At 42.3% G+C, this 21,756-nt stretch overlaps 1 protein-coding gene across 1 annotated transcript in view; it reads right to left on the minus strand.

Moving 5' to 3' along the window:
• Window positions 1–560: 560 nt before the first annotated feature.
• Window positions 561–21,756, minus strand: part of LOC108674188 — a 65,159-nt gene continuing 43,963 nt past the window's right edge. The window contains exons 6-21 of the mRNA XM_047885392.1: window positions 20,634–20,740; window positions 18,496–18,600; window positions 17,296–17,455; window positions 16,184–16,341; window positions 15,198–15,358; window positions 14,801–14,960; window positions 14,188–14,346; window positions 11,972–13,099; window positions 11,658–11,759; window positions 9,754–10,267; window positions 9,357–9,499; window positions 7,828–7,980; window positions 7,476–7,605; window positions 6,144–6,321; window positions 5,997–6,111; window positions 561–4,890 (exon numbers count right to left, since the gene is read on the minus strand). Of these exons, the coding sequence (XP_047741348.1) occupies window positions 4,006–4,890; window positions 5,997–6,111; window positions 6,144–6,321; window positions 7,476–7,605; window positions 7,828–7,980; window positions 9,357–9,499; window positions 9,754–10,267; window positions 11,658–11,759; window positions 11,972–13,099; window positions 14,188–14,346; window positions 14,801–14,960; window positions 15,198–15,358; window positions 16,184–16,341; window positions 17,296–17,455; window positions 18,496–18,600; window positions 20,634–20,740 (4,358 nt within the window). The 3' untranslated portion in view covers window positions 561–4,005. The remainder of the gene's footprint in view (window positions 4,891–5,996; window positions 6,112–6,143; window positions 6,322–7,475; window positions 7,606–7,827; window positions 7,981–9,356; window positions 9,500–9,753; window positions 10,268–11,657; window positions 11,760–11,971; window positions 13,100–14,187; window positions 14,347–14,800; window positions 14,961–15,197; window positions 15,359–16,183; window positions 16,342–17,295; window positions 17,456–18,495; window positions 18,601–20,633; window positions 20,741–21,756) is intronic.

Below are 21,756 nucleotides of genomic sequence, written 5' to 3' on the forward strand. Positions count from 1 at the left end.
CATCAGGTTAGGAACCCGAACGATTTGGGGGCGTACTGTGGCGCTCACGATTGATATTTAATTCCAAGACCTCGCATCATACCTTACATACGTCGTTAAAATTACCTACATAATGCAAGTTATATACGTTACAAGGTGTACAGATCGTAAGAAATATGTACCTCAACACCCGGCGTGCCAAACAAGCGCCATAGCAGAGCTCGAGTTAATTTCGTCTTGAGGCGGGGGCTGGTGGTGAGCTTACCTTACCGCCTCACTACTGGCTGGTAAGCTCAGGGCCGCTGCCGTTCATAGCGAGCCTTATTTAAACTTGGCTAGAGCGTGACTGCTTTGTTCTTCTTAGTTGGCCCACTTATGATTAGGTGCTTATTTAATTTGTTTCTACACCACCTTGTTTCTTCTTACCACTGTTCAGAAAGTGTGTAGATATACCTACAGATGTGGCCCGCGGGCTGCCGACTGAAGATAATTATACCTGAAATTGCAGCCTCCCATCAGCAGACCTTGACGAGGTAGAATTTTACGCGCAGACTACAGACTAGGGTAATAATAACATCCACTTTTGATTAGACCTTTCTTATTCGTGATAACAATACACTCAGCATGTATACATATCCGGCGAAAACAATAAACCACATAAAAAAGTGCTCTTCAGCCGTCACAAAATGCATCTCGATTTCGAGACAAATACTTTACATTCCTCCAGATCATCGTCTATTTAGGAGGTTAGCAACATTTGAAATATACAAGAATTTGAAAGGAATGGTATTGATCCGAACCTTTCAACAGATCATTTACTTGACTTTTCGTCCTCTTCTCTGTGCGTAACATAATCCTCCTCGGCCCCAGCAGCCAGAAGAGAGCACTCGCTATACACCACACAACAATTCATAATAGCATCAGAGTTTGCTACAACAGAATGAAATATAGTTTAAGGAAAAGTAAATTGTCCAGTCATGAAGTTGCTCACATCGAGACGCAACTACACTCCGAATATTTGGTCCAGTCGGCTCGGAGGACGCAAGCTCCTTCAGAAATGAGACGCACGCGCCATCCTGAGCGCGACGCGCAGTGCAATGATACCGTCAAGCTATAATGATCAAATTTCAGACAATTAAGTTTCCCCAATTACTTCGTTTAACCCAACTCGTTCGGTTTTAATCTTGATATGGGATAGAATTTAAATAGGCCTTTTTAGAAGAGTATCAAAAGCTTGAAAGTTAACCATTCAATTTTATTCAAATTTATAGATAGAAACGTGTAGTTCTAGAGCGCCTCACTGCAATGAGACAATACTCAAACACGGACACTAAAATGCACGTGATGACGGAAGCTCACTTCATCCATTCATCACTAGCCTTACCTCTTAGAGCCTCAGTGCATGTGGTACGGATGTGACACGAGCTGACGGTGTCCACGGCTTCGTTCAAATTCGAAGCGATCAAAATACAGAATGCGACGACGTGTGTGCGCGATCCTTCGTGCAGATATGCGAGCCTTACGAGTTTTCAAGGAAACCAACTTTAAAAAATACTGCCTTATAAGATTAAAAAACTGTCTTATACGAAAAAATTTGACATTTCGAAATTTCGTTTTTGATAATGTATTACTGTGTGTATGCCTAAGCTTCCTAGTTTCATCATATACATGCAACGTAGCGTCTTCATCAATAGAGCTCAGCTCCCATTCTTGCTTGCAAGCAAGCATCCAGCAATTTCGTTTACCTTTGACACATTAAGCAGGCGTCGAAACAAGTCAACAACTAAGAAAAACAATGCAAGCCAGATTTGCTCTAGAAAATCTAGATCCTTGAAGCCGTAATTGTGCTGATATACCGGTACGACATTTCAAATCAAATACATCTGTGATTACTTTGGGTCGGCATCACTACTTTAACTGACATAAAAAAATTCTTTATTCACAAATAAAGTCTTCTGTAATATATCGGTAATAGAAAACGGTCAATCATGACTAAATTAGTGATTCTGTACCTCCTTGACCAAAGTTGATACCTCCCAGTCTCGAGTGTCTAGCTTTGAAGCTGAGCAACACTCCGCCCAAATATAATAACACCGAAATATTTTGAGAGAAAACCATACGGTCACTAATCGGTCTTCAGTAACATCACTATACAGCCATCAGTAACCTCACACTCCCATTAACATTACCCATATAATGAGAAGGGCCTCAGACGTTTCTTCGGCTTGTCATTCTTTGTCCACAAACACCACCAACTTTGAAACTCTTCTTTAACTTCATAACTTATTGATGGAACACCAATAACCGTTCTCAGCTACACATTAGTAACAACCAGTCTTCGTAAGCCGTTACCAAAGAGAAATATCACGCTTCGTTCATGAAACTGGAGGAAATTTTTAGGCATGGACATTTTGTATAGTAAATGAGATTCAGTAAGCTTGCAATACATGACCAGAACATTGTCCAAAAGCGCACGCTACAAATGAATTAATGCACAAGACATAAAAAGCTCCGTTAAAATTATATGAAAAAGTGCGAAAATGGAAATGGAAAATGTATTAGAATAAATAAAGTTACCGGAATCCCGATAGGAAGGCAATTCACTCATCAACTTTTGAAAACGTTTTTTGCCTCGAAATTTTCTTCTAACAGCTTATTATATTACCGACAGTGTTGCGAGTTTACGTATATATAATTGTAATAAATGTTTTGAAAATATGAGATGACGTACAATTACACGTTAAATCATATGGACTAAAGTTTTGCATGTTTTGATCACAAGATTTCAAAACCAAACGTACTACCTACGACACATAGCATGGTAGAGCATTGCATAAATTGTTCTTTCATTACACTGCTTATTGCACTACTAGGCACGAAAAATTGATATTAATGCTGAAAAATTAGAAGTTCAGATCCAGCTTGATTAAAATGAGGTAATGAGCGATAAGATCAATATTTTACGGTAAGCCAACACTCCACTTGAAAAAAAAATCATCTGAAAAAGAAGCGAAACAAATCACAAAAACTACGTAAGACGAGATGCTTCATGCAAGACAACTGAAGTCGCCCAATTATTACATAAAAAGACAACTGAAGTCGCCCAATTATTTCATAAAAAAGACAACTGAAGTCGCCCAATTATTTCATAAAAAATAAAGTTGTAGCATATCGTGCAAAAAGACATAGCGCGAACCTTCATACAGCAAGACGGACTGAAGGCAAAATAAGTAAATATAAAACACGAGCAACGTGCCGCCACACTGACTCACGAGCTGATCATGTGACTAGACTCGAGACTTCCGAATAATAACTATGAGACATAAAGAGGCCAGAAGCATTCTATTTACAGCATTATTTGCAAACAAACTAGCGACGAAGAAAAGTTAGGGCAGGTACTTGATGATCAAGAAAAAATAATATAGTATATGGTAAAATACGGACCGATGGATTGATGGTATGACATATGAGGGAAGAGTTACGTTCTACCCGCTTAGAAGGTAGAGGTAATAAAATCAGCATCAAGTCCAACACTAAAAACCTGGTCATTCTCTCGCCACGAATAACACTAGAGACCAATTAAGAATAAATCACTACCGATATTTATCGGTTCTAACTGAATTCAAATTCAGTTGGGAGAGCAGTAAACTGCAGTCAGCAATGGTCGTCCATTTGCTGCTACAAACGCTTCGGCCGCTGCATAGGAAGCATACAATACGAGACTGGCGAGTGGCGTATGGAGACAGTCTGCTTACAACATAGCAAAAACTGTGACGTCCACTGATGCACAACAATTGCTCTATCAAAATAACGAAGAGAAGTTGCAATGCGACAACGGATATACGACACAAAAATCGAGTGCGGGCGTCAACAAAAGCCATCAATTAATTCGTACTATTATTACGCCCGAGTTCTATGACGAACAAATCAACATTAAAGCAAGTAATCCGGTAGGCAAACACGAGTCTCGGACACGCTGCTCATCAAAACTAAGAAAGTATATATCTTCAATATCTACAGCGTCTTTTAATGTCTATTATCTCTACAGACTTTAACGCCCTGGAAGCCGTGAGCCGACAAGGTCCACTGCTGCATAGCCTCGGCACCTTCAGATCCGAGCTGCTGCAGGCCGCGCTTAGCTGCTTTCTGCACCTTATAGCTGCTGTCGTTGTGCTGCACGAACGACAAGATCTCAATAAACTGAGACAGCGTGGCTAAACGCACTGCAGGATACGGCTCGAGAGGACTGACGGACGATGAAACCTCCAGAGGATGGGCGTCATAAGAAGAGTGTGGCCGGACGCATTGAAGTCGCTGAGCCAGGGACGTGCGGGTACTCATGGCTGATGGGTAAGAAGAAGACATGACGTCCTCAGGACTGCGGTTCCTTGTTGACAATGAGTCCTCACGTTTGTAGTCCGTCGAGCTTGACGACTCTAATGAAGATACTAAACTACCTCGCTTCGGAGAGGAAGATATGCCAGAATCAACGTACGATTTGTTAGATTTGGTCGAACGAGTAGAAGACGTAGATGAAGCGTTACTCTTACGACGATTTAATAACTGACTGAATACGTTCTCACCATCTTTCTTCTTCCTGTTGGGCTTGCAACTCGAGTTTTCTGAGAAACGATTGCCTTTGCCCAGCTCCTCGCTGTCCAGGTTTGACGAAGTGCTTCCACTGTGGTCACTCGCAACTTTCTCCTCATTAATGAAGAGAGGAATTTCGAGTTTAGGATCGAGCACGGAAGGTTCCATGCATAGACTGGATCGTTCAACTCGTGCGATGTGAGGCTGGCGGTGGGCACAGGCCTGGGGAGTGAGGGCAGCTATCGTGGCGAGAAGCTCACAAGCCGACGCTCGGTCATCACTCCTGGGAGACTCTAGCTCCAGCAGACAAACTTCTAGCATCTGTAAAAATTCGTTATTTGTAATTGATGATGCATGACAATTGATATGAGTAAGTTATTGATAGATCAACAACACACTCGTACCAAAAGAGAAAATATTTATAATATTTCCAGCAATTTAATCGCCACATTTTACCAATTTCTAGTACATGAACTTGAGATCAATAAGAAGCTGATAAGAAAACAAGCGCAAAAGCGATTTTGGCGATGCAAAAAAGTCTTAAAATCTGCGACATTACGAATACTTACAAGGACTAACATTGACGATGCTGTAAAGCTCACACACACGACCGAAAATTTTAGCTGCAACTTCTTCGATTAACCCTAGTCGCCTCGAGTGAGTGGGAAAAGGAACTTATTCCTAATAACGTGTGAGAATTTCGTTATCATATTTTTCAAGACCCAGTAATTTATTGTGTCTGAAGTCAGTTTTTGGTAGGAAAACCGTTTATGTTTACGTCAAGCGTATCGCGACGCACCTAAGATGGAAGACATCTAAATAATCCTTGATAGAAGGAACACTTGAAATCCCCAGACGATACCGGCGGACCAAGAACATGGAATCCAACATGTACGAAACTCGTTCAATAATAAAAACTTACTCGTTCAAGAGGGAGCGAGTGAGACCAAATGACTTCTAGAAGCACTCAATTTCATGAAGCGGAAGAAATATTTTGACGAAAATCACCCAGTAGAAAGATGGCTGCTATATCGATGACGCTAAAGGCGGAATATATAGAATAAGAATAGAATAGGAATGTCGGCGTTGAAGAAATAGGCCCACGGCCTGTTGCCGATTCTTGAACTTTCCGTGACTTGATTCACAAGGGATGCGGCCTTTGGAACCCGATCTTTCCATAGCTGACGATTGATTGAGATAGCTGCTGGACTTATTGCCTGGTCCGTAATTTGCTAGGCATTTTAAGACTGAACATATGCTCCTGCATAGCTTCGTCTAGTCTGTTCTTGAAGATGATGATGAATATGACGCAGTAGAAAGAGAACTGATACATTTATGACATAAATGAGACTACGAGTGACACTTATGATACACTAATGCCGCCGTAAAAAGTCTGGTAAAACATAGATTGTATACGAAGTATTTACCTGAGCGAGGGCGGCAGGGTTAGCGTGCAGAGAAGCGAGGTACTCAGTGACAAGCAGGACGATGTGAGGCGGCGCTCTGAGCAGCAATGTCCCCAGCTGCACGGCATGCGCTCCGTCAGGGGTGAGGACACAGAGCTTGCTGCTCACCTCTGGGGAGTGAGGACACAGAGCTTGCGGGCGATGAGTATGGCAGAGGCCACGGCAGGCACGGTCGCCTGCAGGGGAGGCTGGAGATGCTGCAAGAAGTGGCCTGCGGTGACCACCTCCCTGCCCGTGTACAGGCCGCGTCCACACCCCGACATCTGCTCGACCAGCGACTCGAGCACTGCAAACACGGCAACACGGTCAGCGTACACCTTCAAAACACGGCGAGCATTAAGCTTGTGCACACAGCATTACCTTTGTGTACACGGTGAGCATTACCTTTGTGTACACGGTGAGTATTAACTTTGTGTACACGGTGAGTATTAACTTTGTGTACACGGTGAGCATTAGCTTTGTGTACACGGCGAGCATTAACTTTGTGTACACTGTGAGCATTAGCTTTGTGTACACTGTGAGCATTAGCTTTGTGTACACGGTGAGTATTAAGCTTGTGCACACAGCATTAGCTTTGTGTACACGGTGAGTATTAACTTTGTGTACACGGTGAGTATTAACTTTGTGTACACGGTGAGCATTAACTTTGTGTACACTGTGAGCATTAACTTTGTGTACACGGTGAGCATTAACTTTGTGTACACTGTGAGCATTAACTTTGTGTACACGGTGAGTATTAACTTTGTGTACACTGTGAGCATTAACTTTGTGTACACGGCGAGCATTAACTTTGTGTACACTGTGAGCATTAACTTTGTGTACACGGTGAGTATTAAGCTTTTGTACACGGTGAGCATTAACTTTGTGTACACTGTGAGCACTGTCTCTTATACACATCTAGATGTGTATAAGAGACAGTGTGTACACAGTGAGCATTAGCTTTGTGTACACGGTGACCATTAACTTTGTGTACACGGTGAGCATTAACTTTGTGTACACGGTGAGCATTAGCTTTGTGTACACGGTGAGCATTAACATTGTGTACACGGTGAGCATTAACTTTTTGTACACGGTGAACATAGGAGAGGGCGGCCATGCTGTTAGATGAAAGGAATGTGGTGCATTTTATGGCACAAGCTTCTTACTGAGACAAAAATGTTAGAAGTTCCAGGAGGTTGAAATTCCCGACACAAGCGACTGAGCCAAGTTACGGTTTCCGATTATTAGGCATTGAACGCTCGTTTTCAAACGCGACAGAGATTTATAGTAGGGAATTTAATGGGCTAAATTATTTGCACATTTTTAAACAATAATTTAATGTAATTTAGACTTGAAGACTTGAATTGGTACCGAAGTATCATTAATCATAGAGACAATATAAAGAAAACACATTCAAAGTAAAACTATGTTATAGATCTGAGTTGATATAAACGTTCAGACCTTCCTTGGGGAGGGAGTCGGCGTGCTCAGGAGGCACCAGACTGGAGACGACCGGCAGCAGACCTGCCACCACCGCGCTGCCGCTCACGCACCACTGCTCACTGGACGTGGACACAGAGTCCCACAACACCTGCCACGACATGCCATCAGTGTCATGAGTACCACAGCACCTGCCACGACATGCCATCAGTGTCATGAGTCCCACAGCACCTGCCACGACCTGCCATCAGNGTCACCTGGACGTGTGGGATGGTGAGCATGTCACCTGGACGTGTGGGATGGTGAGCATGTCACCTGGACGTGTGGGATGGTGAGCATGTCACCTGGACGTGTGGGATGGTGAGCATGTCACCTGGACGTGTGGGATGGTGAGCAGATGGTGAGGTCTGAGGGCGGCCAGTTGTGTGCTGTGGTTCAGGACGGCGCTGAGCAGGCGACCCTCGGCCTGCAGCTGTCGGAGGCTCCAGAGCTCCAGTTGCCGCAGCGGTCCGAACAAGCCCAAGTTCTGTAAACATGCAATAGTAATTTAAATTTGTTAAAAGAAATAATATACTTGAAACGTGAAAGAAATACTAAGAAATAAATGGACATTTATGAATTCTGACATTTTAAACATGCAATAGTAATTTAAAGTTGTTAAAATAAATATCATACTCGAAACGTGAAAGAAATACTAAAAATGGACATTTATAAATTCGGACATTTTAAACATGCAATAGTAATTTAAAGTTGTTAAAATAAAGATCATACTTGAAACGTGTAAGAAATACTAGAAATGGACATTTATGAATTCGGTCAAGAAGAAGCCTACATTTTTCGTTCCTTAAAATAACGAGGAAAAATAAAAGGTGAAAAAAAATACTGAGAAATAAATGGACATACAGTGGGGGGAAATAAATATTCGTACACTTGAAAAATCGTATTTTAATGTATGTAAGTACACAAACTTAACAGGAAAAGTGATNGCATTGTTTTTTGTTGCATTGAGATTTAATTTCTTTTGATAGTATTTTTGAATACTATGCGTCTCTATACATAATTTAAATCACTTTTCCTGTTAAGTTTGTGTACTTACATACATTAAAATACGATTTTTCAAGTGTACGAATATTTATTTCCCCCCACTGTATATGAATTCGGTCAAGAAGATGCTTACATTTTTTGTTGCGTAAAGGCAACGAGGAAAAATAAAGGACATTTTGAGGCAAGACTTTGTCAACGACCAACTGTTTAAAGTCAATAGCATTCATTTTCTTGAGCATTAAACACCAACAAAAAGTCAGGGTATAAGTACTTATATTATCAGTCTGCTTATATCGCAAGTTCACAAAGAGTTTAAAAGCAAAGAAAACGCCAAGCAAATTCACCATATCGATATTGAAATCGATATTCAATATCAATATATGGTGAATTTGCTTGGCGTTTTCTTTGCCTTTAAGTTCCTTGTGAAAGTTCGGGTAACGCCGGGCCTGATAACTGCTGTAATATAGGAATAAACTGTTAATAAAATAATTGTTGTTAATAGGAAAACATTAATTCTCACTGGACCGCTTCAAATTAAACTAATAGGCGTGTATAACTTCGAACAAATTTCTAGAGCTATGGATATGCCAATAAGAGACGAAGAATACTTTAAATAGTCGTGACTTGGCTTCGAATGGCAAGACTCCCAGAGTTGAGTGGAGACGAACATGCAATATACTGTATATGGCACTTCACTCCATTTCAACGAATGAAATACTTAATCATTAATATTGACAATAATGATGGTAATGACATGGGTTGAGTGAAGACGAACGTGCAATATATATGCCATGGTCACTCCATTTCAACGAATAGATTACTTAATCATTAATATTGACAAATAATGAAGTTAATGACCAAGATCAGCTTAAGCACGCGGCGCTGGTGCACGTAGAGGAACTTCTGGAGCTCGTAGGAGGCGTGCAGGCACGAAGGCAGGAACACGAACTGGAGGGCCTCCTGAGGGCGGCGTGGGGTGACCAGCTCCAGGGTAGACGTGCCTGTGACCAAAAGTTCTTATGGAGCAACGTCTAGTAACTTCATATAAATCATAATATGATATTACTATTCCTTTTCCTTAATTCCCAACGCCATCGTCCATCACTAAATGAAATTACTTTTTTTTTTCTTCAAAAACACATCCAGTACAATGGTTACGTATTTACATAAAATAACTCGCACAAAAATATTTAACCATATTACATACAAGACCAGTAAGAATGAGCTTCTAGAAATAGCAGGATAAATTATTTACCGGACGTGTGTTGCGCTGATGTACTAGACTTGTCTTCTAGTGTGTTGGACAGCGAGCTAGTGCCTGAAGACCTAGACTTGTCTTCAAGAGTAGATGAGTCTGAAGATTTGCTTCCTCCGGACGACGATAGCGTCGACTTGTCTTCTAGGGTGTTACTCAACGAGCCTTCTTGAGAGTTTCCATTGCCACAAGATCTAGGATCTAGCGAGTCAGGACTTTTGACGGGGCAGGTTTCGTTGCAAAGTCCTGGGTCTACAGAGTCAGGACTTTTTAGGCTACAGAAGTCGTTCTTAGCATAAGAGGGGACGGTAGGTGGACTGTCAGTCTCGGCGTCACCATTAGCAGAGACGTGTCTCGCGGTAGGGGGACTGTCAGTCTCGGCGTCACCATTAGCAGAGACGCGTCTCGCGGTAGGTGGACTGTCGGTCTCAGCGTCCAGGAAGTCGAAACACTCCAGCGCTGCCGCGACGGTTAGGCTGCATTCCGACCCCGCGCTGTCACGTCTACTCGTCGTCTGCGGCACAAAATTTTATTGCAATTTCATCAATAACCTTTGAATTACGTATATTACAACTATATTTCAATAAAATCATAATGACATCGATTTCATACCAATTATAATTGAATAGAAGCAGTAGGGAATGTGAAGCGTTAGGCTGGGACCGACTCAGCGGTTAGCTGTGACAACACGACATGCTGGTGATAGATATAACCGAGGTATAGGTAGAGGAAAATAGATGCCTCAGCCCTATATGAATTACTAGGTGCTTTTACACAAAGCCCTACAACCATTGATCAAAAATAACAGGTTACCCGTCCCAACTTCCCCATCGTTGTTTTTTATTTCCTTGTGGACACTCAAGTTCTAACCTCGGATGGAACATGGTTGAATCGGGATCGATCAGGAATATCACATCAGGATCAAAGATCAGGATATTAAAAAAAATATTCATTAACGTACCGCAAGTAAATAGGATGCGTTGTTTATTAGCACCCTCGAATAAATTCACCGAACTTCATCTTTCCATTATAGGAAAAAGCGATGAAGTATCAACAATAACTGTGTCGTCTCTCATCTTAGAATATGATAAGAAATTCGTGTATTATCATTCCTCGAGCTGTACATCGCCATCACAGTCAAATGCAGATTCCTAAAACCATTTACGCGCAGTTTTGTCTGAAAAAAAACGCGTTCCTGCAGCCCGGAAAAAACAAGCTAGCAAAACTAACGTATATCGAGATACAGAACTAAGGCCATAAATTACCCATTGTTGACCATTTGATTAATTTTGACGCCTTTTACCACTATTAGACAAGAGTGATTGACGTTTTGATAAATGTTACAGATATATCCATAACCAATCAATTTAGTCGAATTCATATTGTTAATTATTCCAAATAAAAATATAACTAGTATTCGCGAACATTATATACATTAATATTTGGTTGTTCAGTGAAACTTTTACAAATGATCAACAATAGAGTCAGTAACGCTTGCAACTTCTCTATGGTAATTCAAGTCTTTTTCTGTGATGCACCCTGCATGGTATCATGGATACGCTGTTCAGGCGATTCATCGACGAGCCTTCATGCAGCTGAGGCTGAGTTGCTCTGAGTATTCTACGTGACTCATCATGTTTTTACAACTACATCATCACTCTTATTCATCATTAGAGTTATTATCTCGCACCGCTCGCTCAAAGTCACCATGCTCCCTCATGTCCTTTTTCGGCGACAGGCCTATCCAGGCCTATTCTTCAATGCCGAAGATACTATGCTATGTCCTGCGTGTAGTTGCATCTAACCCGCTTACCAGCATCGGGGTTTATTGCACTTATTGGTCAATGGTCATTGTGTTATGGAGATGAATAAATCACAACGAATAATAAAAACTGTTATCTCACCGCACAGAGTTGGTCGAGCTGGCGCACGGCTTCCTCCAGCTGGTGCAAGGCCGCGAACTGTCCTTGAATATCTTCGAGAGTCCCGCGCACACGCGCTACTAGCTGAAGAGAGGGGAACATATGGTAATGAACAGTTCATATTAACCTAACTTTGGGGGGTAGCATATGGTACTGAATAATTCATATTAACCTAACTTAGGAGAGAGTAGCATATGATAATAAACAATTCATGTTAATCCAACTTTGATGGGAGCAGCGGGTACTGAACAATTCTTTCCACAACACAAATTCGCGGCGTTATTAAAATTACTGACCTCAGGTAAGGTGCGAGGAACGTCGGTAGCATCCCAAGCATCAGACACGCCACGTTTTTCGTGCGTAACTCCAAACGGTAAACCCCGGACACCAAGTTCAGTTTCGAGATTCGCTCTCGACTTGGTTTCGGCAAAACCTTGAGCAGGGACGACTATGCAAACATCATCTTCACTGACCAAATGAGCATCATCTTCATTGTCCAAGCTAGCGTCAGGCTGGTGGAGCGGCAGATCTTCATTTATCATATCTTGCCGTACCCCGCCTTCGTAGCCCGTTTGACTAACATGGTCATGAATGACAACATCGTCCAGTTCATGCAAATAAGTATTAGTGTGTTCAGCCAAGCTTATTTTGTCTCTGTCGTCAGATTTGGAGCAGCTCAGACTATCTAGCTGGCTGGACCAGAGTCGGGAACGCGGTGTTGCCTCCTCCGTGTATGACTGACTCATGTCGGCAAACTTGCTAACGTCTTCACTGGAAGATTTAGACGCTCCACTCAGTCTAGAAGTCATGAGGGCAAACTTGCTAACGTCTTCACTGGAAGATTTAGACGCTCCACTCAGTCTAGAAGTCATGAGGGCAAACTTGCTAACGTCTTCACTGGAAGATTTAGACGCTCCACTCAGTCTAGAAGTCATGAGGGCAAACTTGCTAACGTCTTCACTGGAAGATTTAGACGCTCCACTCAGTCTAGAAGTCATGAGGGCAAACTTGCTAACGTCTTCACTGGAAGATTTAGACGCTCCACTCAGTCTAGAAGGCTTCTCCCCTGCAGACTTAGTGGAATGCACAGAATGGAATGACAAGCGTGACAATGGCGGGCACGACTCGGACATCGCTTTGCGTGCCTCGCTCGGTGTGTCTGACGAGCTGATGGAGTAAACGTCAGTGCAGTCGCTGTGCTGCGATGGCATGGCATTGAGCAAAGACGTGAGACTTGCGTCTTTGTCTCTGTGTAAGTGTGCCAGAGACGCTGAGAGCCCCCCAAGCTTGGTGGGGGGAGAGTCGCCCCCCGTGTTGAGGTGGGTACCATCTTGCTGAAGGCTCGAGGAGGCGCGCGTCAGGGAAGGAAGGTGGGGGTGTGATCGAGACTTCAGGTCCAAGTTGCTGCTCGTCGAGACGCAGAACTGAGAGAAAAGATTTGATTTATCAAAGCATAATTGCCGAAAATCTGTAATTTTAAGGAGAATAATAAGTTATTTAAAGAACGCAACAAATTCGTTGACACTTTCTATGCTATTTAATCTTTCTAAGAAGAGTAACTCATGAGTACAAAATTTATAAAATACACTCATGTTTTAATTACATGCGAATAGCAATGGATTGCACAGGCATCTTGATAAATTCACTCAGGACAACAATTTTTGATTACTTGATCAAATATAATCAGGCCAATATGAACGTCACATAAAAAAGTTGAATACTTTATTAACATTACTAATATACCAATAGCGAAAAATTGTGTACAGAAAAAAAGCGATACCCCTGAGGAATTGAGTACATTTTACACAGTGAGCTTCAGGCCAGAGAATTGTGTACATGAAAAAAGTGATACAGTTGAAAAATTCAGCAATATGACATTACAGTACTCGAGGGTATCGAGATAAGTCTTGGACAAACATTGCCCACATGGAAAAAGTGATACACTTGAAAAATTTGAGAAATACAGCAATATGACATTACAGTACTCGGGGGTATCGAGACAAGTCTTGGACAAACATTGCCCACATGGAAAAAGTGAAAACATTGAGAAATTTGAGAAATTCAGCAATATTTACGCAGCGTGCGCATGACAAGAGCATGCGCATGACAAGAGCATGCGCATGACAAGAGCATGCGCATGACAAGAGCATGCGCATGACAAGAGCATGCGCATGACACAGCACGCATCATTAAGATAAAAGTACAGAGGTTTTGTTTCCCTTACAAAATCAATCACTCTTTCAGAGTTTAAATTAATAACATGTATTGTTTCCCTTTCAAAATATTGTTTCCCACTCTTTCAAAGTTATAACATAGATTAGTCTTTTGCTTGGCAGAGGGCACAGAATTAATGCTTGAAAATTAAATAGGAAAAAATCATACCTGACTGTCAGCGTACAAAATCATACCTGACTGTCAGCGTACAAAATCATACCTGACTGTCAGCGTACAAAATCATACCTGACTGTCAGCGTACAAAATCATACCTGACTGTCAGCATACAAAATCATACCTGACTGTCAGCATTGTTATCGCGAACAGTGTCAGCAGCGCGGGGCAGAGGGCTGGCAGAGCTGTCAGGCGACGAGGAGCGAGCTGACATGCTGCCAAAGCTGCTGTCGTTATCGCTGCACTCTGGGATGCTGCTGCTGGCGTCAGGTCGTGACAGTAACTGCGTGATATAGATCATTATATATGTGATATATTTAGTGATTGATATATAATCATTAAATGATCACTCGGGACGGCTAGAGGCTGTTTAAAGCTAATTTTATGGCTGACATCCAATGCTACAAAATATCGAATACTATAGAAATCTACGCAAAGTTTCACGACCTCGCAACGCTAACTGCAACACAAAGTAAAAAATAGACTCGGCTACAGCAACCGTCTCAACCGTTAGACTCGGCTACAGCAACCGTCTCAACCGTTAGACTCGGCTACAGCAACCGTCTCAACCGTTAGACTCTGCTACAGCAACCGTCTCAACCGTTAGACTCGGCTACAGCAACCGTCTCAACCGTTAGACTCGGCTACAGCAACCGTCTCAACCGTTAGACTCGGCTACAGCAACCGTCTCCGCCGGTACAAGAAGTGCATGCATGTCTTGCGTGGCATGCACCGACCCGAGTGAAGGTAAGTGGCGTGGACGTGGCATGGACGCCACTGGTCCGCCGTCCTGCCGCCAGGGTGGACGCGGTGGACGACAGGGACGCCGTACGCAGGATTGTGGACGTCGAGTCCTCGGGAGCTGCCAGGCCCCCAGCAGCGCTGCCGTCCAGAGGACTGCCAAGGAAACATCGTCAATCTTATTTTGAAATTAAATACTGGAGGCTTCAAATTCGCTACAAGGAGAAGGGATGGATCAACGCTAGTTGTGGTGGAGGACGCGCAACGACATGTCAGAGCAACCACATGTCAGAGCCCCTTCATTTAGGAGCACATGTCATATCACCCTCCTATCAGAGGACACATCAGAGCAGACATCAGAGCATGAGAGCACCAGAGCAGACATCAGAGCACCTCCAAGTGACGACGACGCAGAGCTTGAGGGAGCCCGCATGGTTGAGGTTGACGGTCATGAGCTGTGGGTGCGGGCAGAACAGCTCCCGAGTCTCGCACTCCCGCTGCCCGATGAGCGCGCCCTTCCCCAGCAGCCGAACCTCCACCGCCTTCATCACCAGCTGGTGGCGAGGTATGGGTTAAGGTATGGGTTACTGCCTCCATCACCAGCTGCAGGGAGGTATGGGTTAAGAGGAGAGGCAAGCTGGTGGTGAGGTATGGGTTAAGGTATGGGTTACCGCCTTCATCACCAGCTGTTGGGAGGTATGGGTTAGGGTGAGGCATGCTGGCAGTGAGGTATGGATCAAGGGGAATGAGGGTTGCTGAAGCAATAACATCCTAATCTTTGATCATGTGTTTTGAAGCGACTAGCATCATATGTCTGGTAGTGGCTCCTGTATAAGGTAGCTCAAACTTTTAAAAACGCCTCCTAAGAAATGAAGAAACTATCGATCATAAATCTACAGTGTCAAAATATTTTAAGTGACAACTAATTTAGAATTAAACAGCCTCTCTACTGACAAAAACGTGAGATTCGACTCTTCAACTAATGCGAATTGACGAGTGTAACATTTACAGCTGATCAGGATCGATCATAACTCTACAGTGTATAAATATTGCTCTATAAATATTATGAGTGACTACCTTGACCCATAAACTAAACCATGACCCATAAACTAAACCTTGGCCCATAAACTAAACCATGACCCATAAACTAAACCTTGACCCATAAATTAAACCTTGATCCATAAACTAAACCTTGACCCATAAATTAAACCTTGATCCATAAACTAAACCTTGACCCATAAACTAAACCTTGACCCATAAACTAAACCTTGACCCATAAACTAAACCTTGACCCATAAACTAAACCATGACCCATAAACTAAACCTTGACCCATAAACTAAACCACGACCCATAAACTAAACCTTGACCCATGACCCACCCCCTCCCCAATAAGGGCCTTGAAGACAGCTCTGCTGTTGTCCCAGGTCTGGCTGCCCTCTCTGCCGACCCTGCCTCTGGTGCGCCACTTCTGCCGGCCGTGCTTCATCGTCACCTCGAACACGTCGCCGGGGCACAGGCGCGCAAACCCCTGGATACCTGCGACGCCAGACGTACGTTAGGGGAAAGTTTCATTGGAGTATAATATTTACGGGGCATGCATGACCGTACTTAATATCCCAGTATACTAGCCCTGTAGAGTGACGTACGTAAGGGGAGTTAGATTACAGTATTTACGGAGCCTGCATGACCGATGCCAGACGTACGTTAGGGGAAGTTATATTAAAGTATAATATTTACGGAACATGCATGGCCATACCTAATACCCCAGTATACTAGCGCTGTAGAGTGACGCCAGACGTACGTTAGGGGAAGTTACATTACAGTACAATATTTACGGAACATGCATGGCCATACCTACTACCCCACTATACTAGTCCTGTAGAGCGACGCCAGACGTACGTTAGGGGAAGTTACATTAGAGTACAATATTTACGGAACATGCATGGCCATACCTACTACCCCACTATACTAGTCCTGTAGAGCGATGCCAGTCATACGTTAGAGGAATGTTACATTAAAGAACAACATTTACGGAACATGCATTACCATACCAAATATCCCAGTATGCTACCCCAGTATACTAGCCCTGTAGAGCGACGCCACGTACGTAAGGGGAGTTAAATTACAGTATTTACGGAACAAGCATGACCATACCTATTACCCCACTATACTAACCCTGTAGAGCGATGCCAGACATTCGCATGGGCAATGTGCGTTCAACGAACCTCAACATCCAGGCCAGATAAGAGTGAAAAGAAAATAACAAGGCCGTACATACCTCATCAGTTACACCAAACCTGTCCTGGTCCCTCATCACCACAACAGCAGGTGCATCACCCGTAGCAGGTGCTGTATCAGCACCTCCAGCGCACAGGTGCGTACTCACCCTTCATCTCGAGGGTGAGAGTACCCAACAGGTGCTGTATCAGCACCTCCTGCGTACAGGTGCGTACTCACCCTTCATCTCGAGGGTGAGAGGTGCGTACTCACCCTTCATCTCGAGGGTGAGAGTACCCAACAGGTGCTCTAGCTGCACCTCCAGTGCACAGAGCGTATCAGTGCACTCTCTGTAGCCTGAACGCACGTTGCTGAGGGCGTTCGTGCGTTCCTTGCCTGGGGACACGGCGTATGCGTAGGCCATGTTTCGCACCTGCAACACATGAAATAAGTTACACACGCAGTGAAGAGTCTTGCACCTTAGTTGACATCATAAAATGTGTCCTATGGTCCTACACAAGAATCATTTGAAAAGAAGGTCCCAGAGAAAGTTTTTTATTCGACATATTATGTTTTTATCCGACAAATACGAGAAGATTGTAACGCTATTGTAACACTAGAGAATCTTAAGCAGGCAAGTAGGTATATGCATGTTTGGTTAGTTCATTCAGGCTGTAAATTTAAGGTGCATTTAGAACTGCCAGTTTGTAGAATACTAAGAACTAATATGTATTCTAGCTTCAAAGTTAGGTTCCTAAAATGAATTCGAAAATTCGCTACCCAATTGATTAAATCAATTGATTAACGTTGAAATCGTTCAATGTTCGCTGAGCTCTTTTCTCCAATAAATTTGATCCAATAAAATTGGATTTCTCCAATAAAAAAAATTCTTTTCTCCAATAAAATTGGAGAAAAGGCCGTTTAAAACTACAGAGCATAAACTACAATAGAACTCAGTGTTATGCCTCCCTTCAGTAGAAATGAACGAAGAGCAAACACGGATTCTCCAGCTCCTAACAAAGCATTTAATAGGATTAGGTCTGAGAACAAGAATAGGTCCAGCATTTATTAGCTTCAACAAAATCAGTTATTCTTGCTTAGCCTTCAACACATACCCGTAAGAAACTGGTCTCATAACATTTCTAGACGTGGGAAGCAAATAACTAACATTACCATATTAAATTGGAAAAAAATGAAAACCTTTATCAATGTAACTGGTCTCTCAACATTTCCAGACGTGGAAAGCAAATAAATAACATTACCACATTAAATATGAAGAAAATAAAAACGTCTAACATTCAACGTCTAACGTTCAAAACATCTAATTAAATTCAAAACATCTAATTAAATTCAAAACATCTAATTAAATGATAACATTTCCAGACGTGGGAAGCAAATAACTCTAACATAACCACAATAAATAGGAAGAAAATAAAACATCTGTAAACGTAATTAAATAACAATGAGGCTGACCCCTTCTCTGAGCTTCTGATGAAGGCTGTACTGGTCCAGCAGGTCCTCCACCTGACTGAGGTGATACTCCAGCCTCTTCTGGTACCGCTGCACGCTCTTCAGTTGCTGCTCAATAAAGACAAATGTTTAAACGAATTATTTACGTGTATGTTGTTGCTCACATCAAAATCAAATGTTCAAACGAATTATTTACGTGTATGTTGTTCACATCAAAATCAAATGTTCAAACCACTTATTTACGTGCATGTTGTTCACATCAAAATCAAATCAAATCAAAATCAAATGTTCAAACGACTTATTTACGTGTATGTTGTTGCTCACATCAAAACCAAATATTCAACAAAATTATTTACGTTTATGTTGATAATCAGTTCGAAAGAAGTGCGTTTAGGCAAAATAAATTATCATCTCGAAGAGCATTACAATGTTTCAAAAACATGCTATCCAATATTTCATAACGCTGAAACCTAATTAAAAATAAAAGCAACAGTACTTAGATAATAACTAAGCATTTACTGCAGTATAACCAACTTTATACATACGTTGTACATTGAAAAAACTTATTAGTTGACACGAAATGCACGAATTTTTAGCAGCAACCAAACATGCAATTACAGATAGTAATGCGGGATTAGTGAACACAAATTAGATAACGTCGATGATGAATACCTTCACTCTAGAGGGTGAATACCTTCACTCTAGAGGATGAATACCTTCACTCTAGAGGGTGAATACCTTCACTCTAGAGGGTGAATACCTTCACTCTAGAGGGTGAATACCTTCACTCTAGAGGATGAATACCTTCACTCTAGAGGGTAGGTACCCTCACTATTCATCCAAAAAATGTTGTCATGATGATTTGATGAAGCTTTCTAAAGCGTGGTTACTCCGTCACTGAGGCGTTCCAAGCAACAATACATTGAGAGCAAACTATAAATCATGCAGCCAAGACCAATATATAGAGTATATGTATAAATAAATAATAATAGCAGTTCCAGCGTTTATTAGGCCGTAGGCCTGTCGCCGATTCTTAACATCGCAGAACATTCACAGCATTTTGCGGTCTCGAACTCGCAACTCACTGCTACAATTCTGCTGCGCTTAACCGCCCGGCCTCCTCGCCGATTCTGACCAGAAACTGGCGCACAGAGCTGGGATCGAACCCGCGCCTCTCTGCGCCAATCTTGGTACTCTGGGCCCATACCTTCAAAAAAAGTTAAGAGATAGTAACTTAATCAGCCAATCATTGACGGCCTTTCAAGCAAAATTCACCAATCATAGGCAAGAAAATAGAGCGTAAGTACTTACGTTCACTTAGCGAGTTTTGAAAGTAAGACCCCAGAACTTTAACCACTTGGCCACCAGTGTTATATGACTAGGTGCGTCAAAATGCATACCTACATGGACATGTACCTATAGCGCGCGCATATTGCAGGTGGAGTGCCTATAAATAACATGCATAGTGCCTTATATTGCATTCATTGTGTTTCATAAAAAATTTGTCAGAAACATAACAAATCATCAAAAATTATAAATTAAAAAATAATCGTAAAATGGCTTAACAATTTTCAGGAACACAAATATAGATGTAAATTTGTCTCCCTAAAATGTCTTCATGCATTAAGACGCACACTTCAGTTTGATTCTTCTGAACGCTGGTTTTTGTAATCTTCTCCGGTGAGAGGTGTTAGAAAACAAGACGTAATTTTAGTTATTTTCAGTAAAATATTACATTATAACAAAACGTTTTAGTTTTAATACTACATGCAATGCTTTCGAAACTTCAACCTGGCAGAAGAGAAGGCACACGAGTTTCAGGCATATAGGTTAACATAAATATAGGCTAACATAAATAAAACCTATATAACATATAGGCTAACATATAGGTTAACATAAATAAAATACACTCGAGTTACAACCACGGGATTAGTTAACGTGCATGCGATGCATTCGTAACAAACGTGAGATTCTTCAAATGTTTGACTTGAAAAATTGTAAAAGAAAAATTATAGTAGAAGTACAGTAGTAGTAGCAGCAGCAGAACGTAGTAGGGATAATATTAATAATAATAATGATAATAATAATAAAAAACGAGTTAGAAGCAAGCGAAAGTGCACAGCCTGTGATGTGATACTCACTTTCTCGGCCTCGTAGAGCCTGCCGTACGACTGTCGGCACGACCCACAGCGGCGGAGCATTCGGAATGGTGCAAAGCATTCAGAAGACATTGTGAACCATTTTAATGCTAAACATCAATAGCACAAGAGAACCCAATTAATTATGAAGCCCTGCGAAATCTACGAGTAGAAAAAATTGGAAGAAGTACGTTTAGGCAATATTTTTGGAAATAAATAAATTCAACAATTTATTGAGAAGTGCCACCGAGACCTCAAGTATTCAATAAAATGAACATACTAGGCAGTGCAAGGAGAGATAAATGGACAAATAAATCAAAACACCCTTCCAAATTCATCGAGTTACACCAACCATGTTCCTGTTTACAGATATGAAATTTGAGCGATTTAATGTGTGAAATGTGACTATTTCAGCGAAATTTGTGAGGGCTTATGGCCTAGAGATCTTCAACAAGGTCTCTAATTGTTGTGCCCAGCTTTCGCAGGAAATTACTGTCGTCAATAAGGTCAGATAACGATTCAAAAAATCACGCACAATCTTGGAAGAAGCATCTTAAATTTTACACAAAAAATACACGCATCTTGATTTTAGCACGTCAATGGTGCTGTATATTCAAATTTTTGCACTCTTTTAACACAAAATAGATTTAGAATAATTCGATGACGAGCGTGTGGCACGCAGCGCCGTGTGAGGCTAGTCTGCGCGGCTCACCATGGCCCGTGTGAGGCTAGTCTGCGCGGCTCTCACCATGGCGCGTGTAAGGCTAGTCTGCGCGGCTCACCATGGCGCATGTGAGGCTAGTCTGCGCGGCTCACCGTGGCGCATGTGAGGCTAGTCTGCGCGGCTCTCACCATGGCGCGTGTAAGGCTAGTCTGCGCGGCTCACCATGGCGCATGTGAGGCTAGTCTGCGCGGCTCACCGTGGCGCATGTGAGGCTAGTCTGCGCGGCTCTCACCCTGTCTCTTATACACATCTAGATGTGTATAAGAGACAGACCTTCACCATGACACCATGAGAACACGGCCATAAACCTTCACCATGACACCATGAGAACACGGCCATAAACCTTCACCATGACACCAGTACACCATGAGAACACGGCCATAAACCTTCACCATGACACCA

Source organism: Hyalella azteca, unplaced genomic scaffold (genome assembly GCF_000764305.2).
Source record: "Hyalella azteca isolate HAZT.00-mixed unplaced genomic scaffold, Hazt_2.0.2 contig17794, whole genome shotgun sequence".
Taxonomy (NCBI): Eukaryota; Metazoa; Arthropoda; class Malacostraca; order Amphipoda; family Hyalellidae; genus Hyalella; species Hyalella azteca.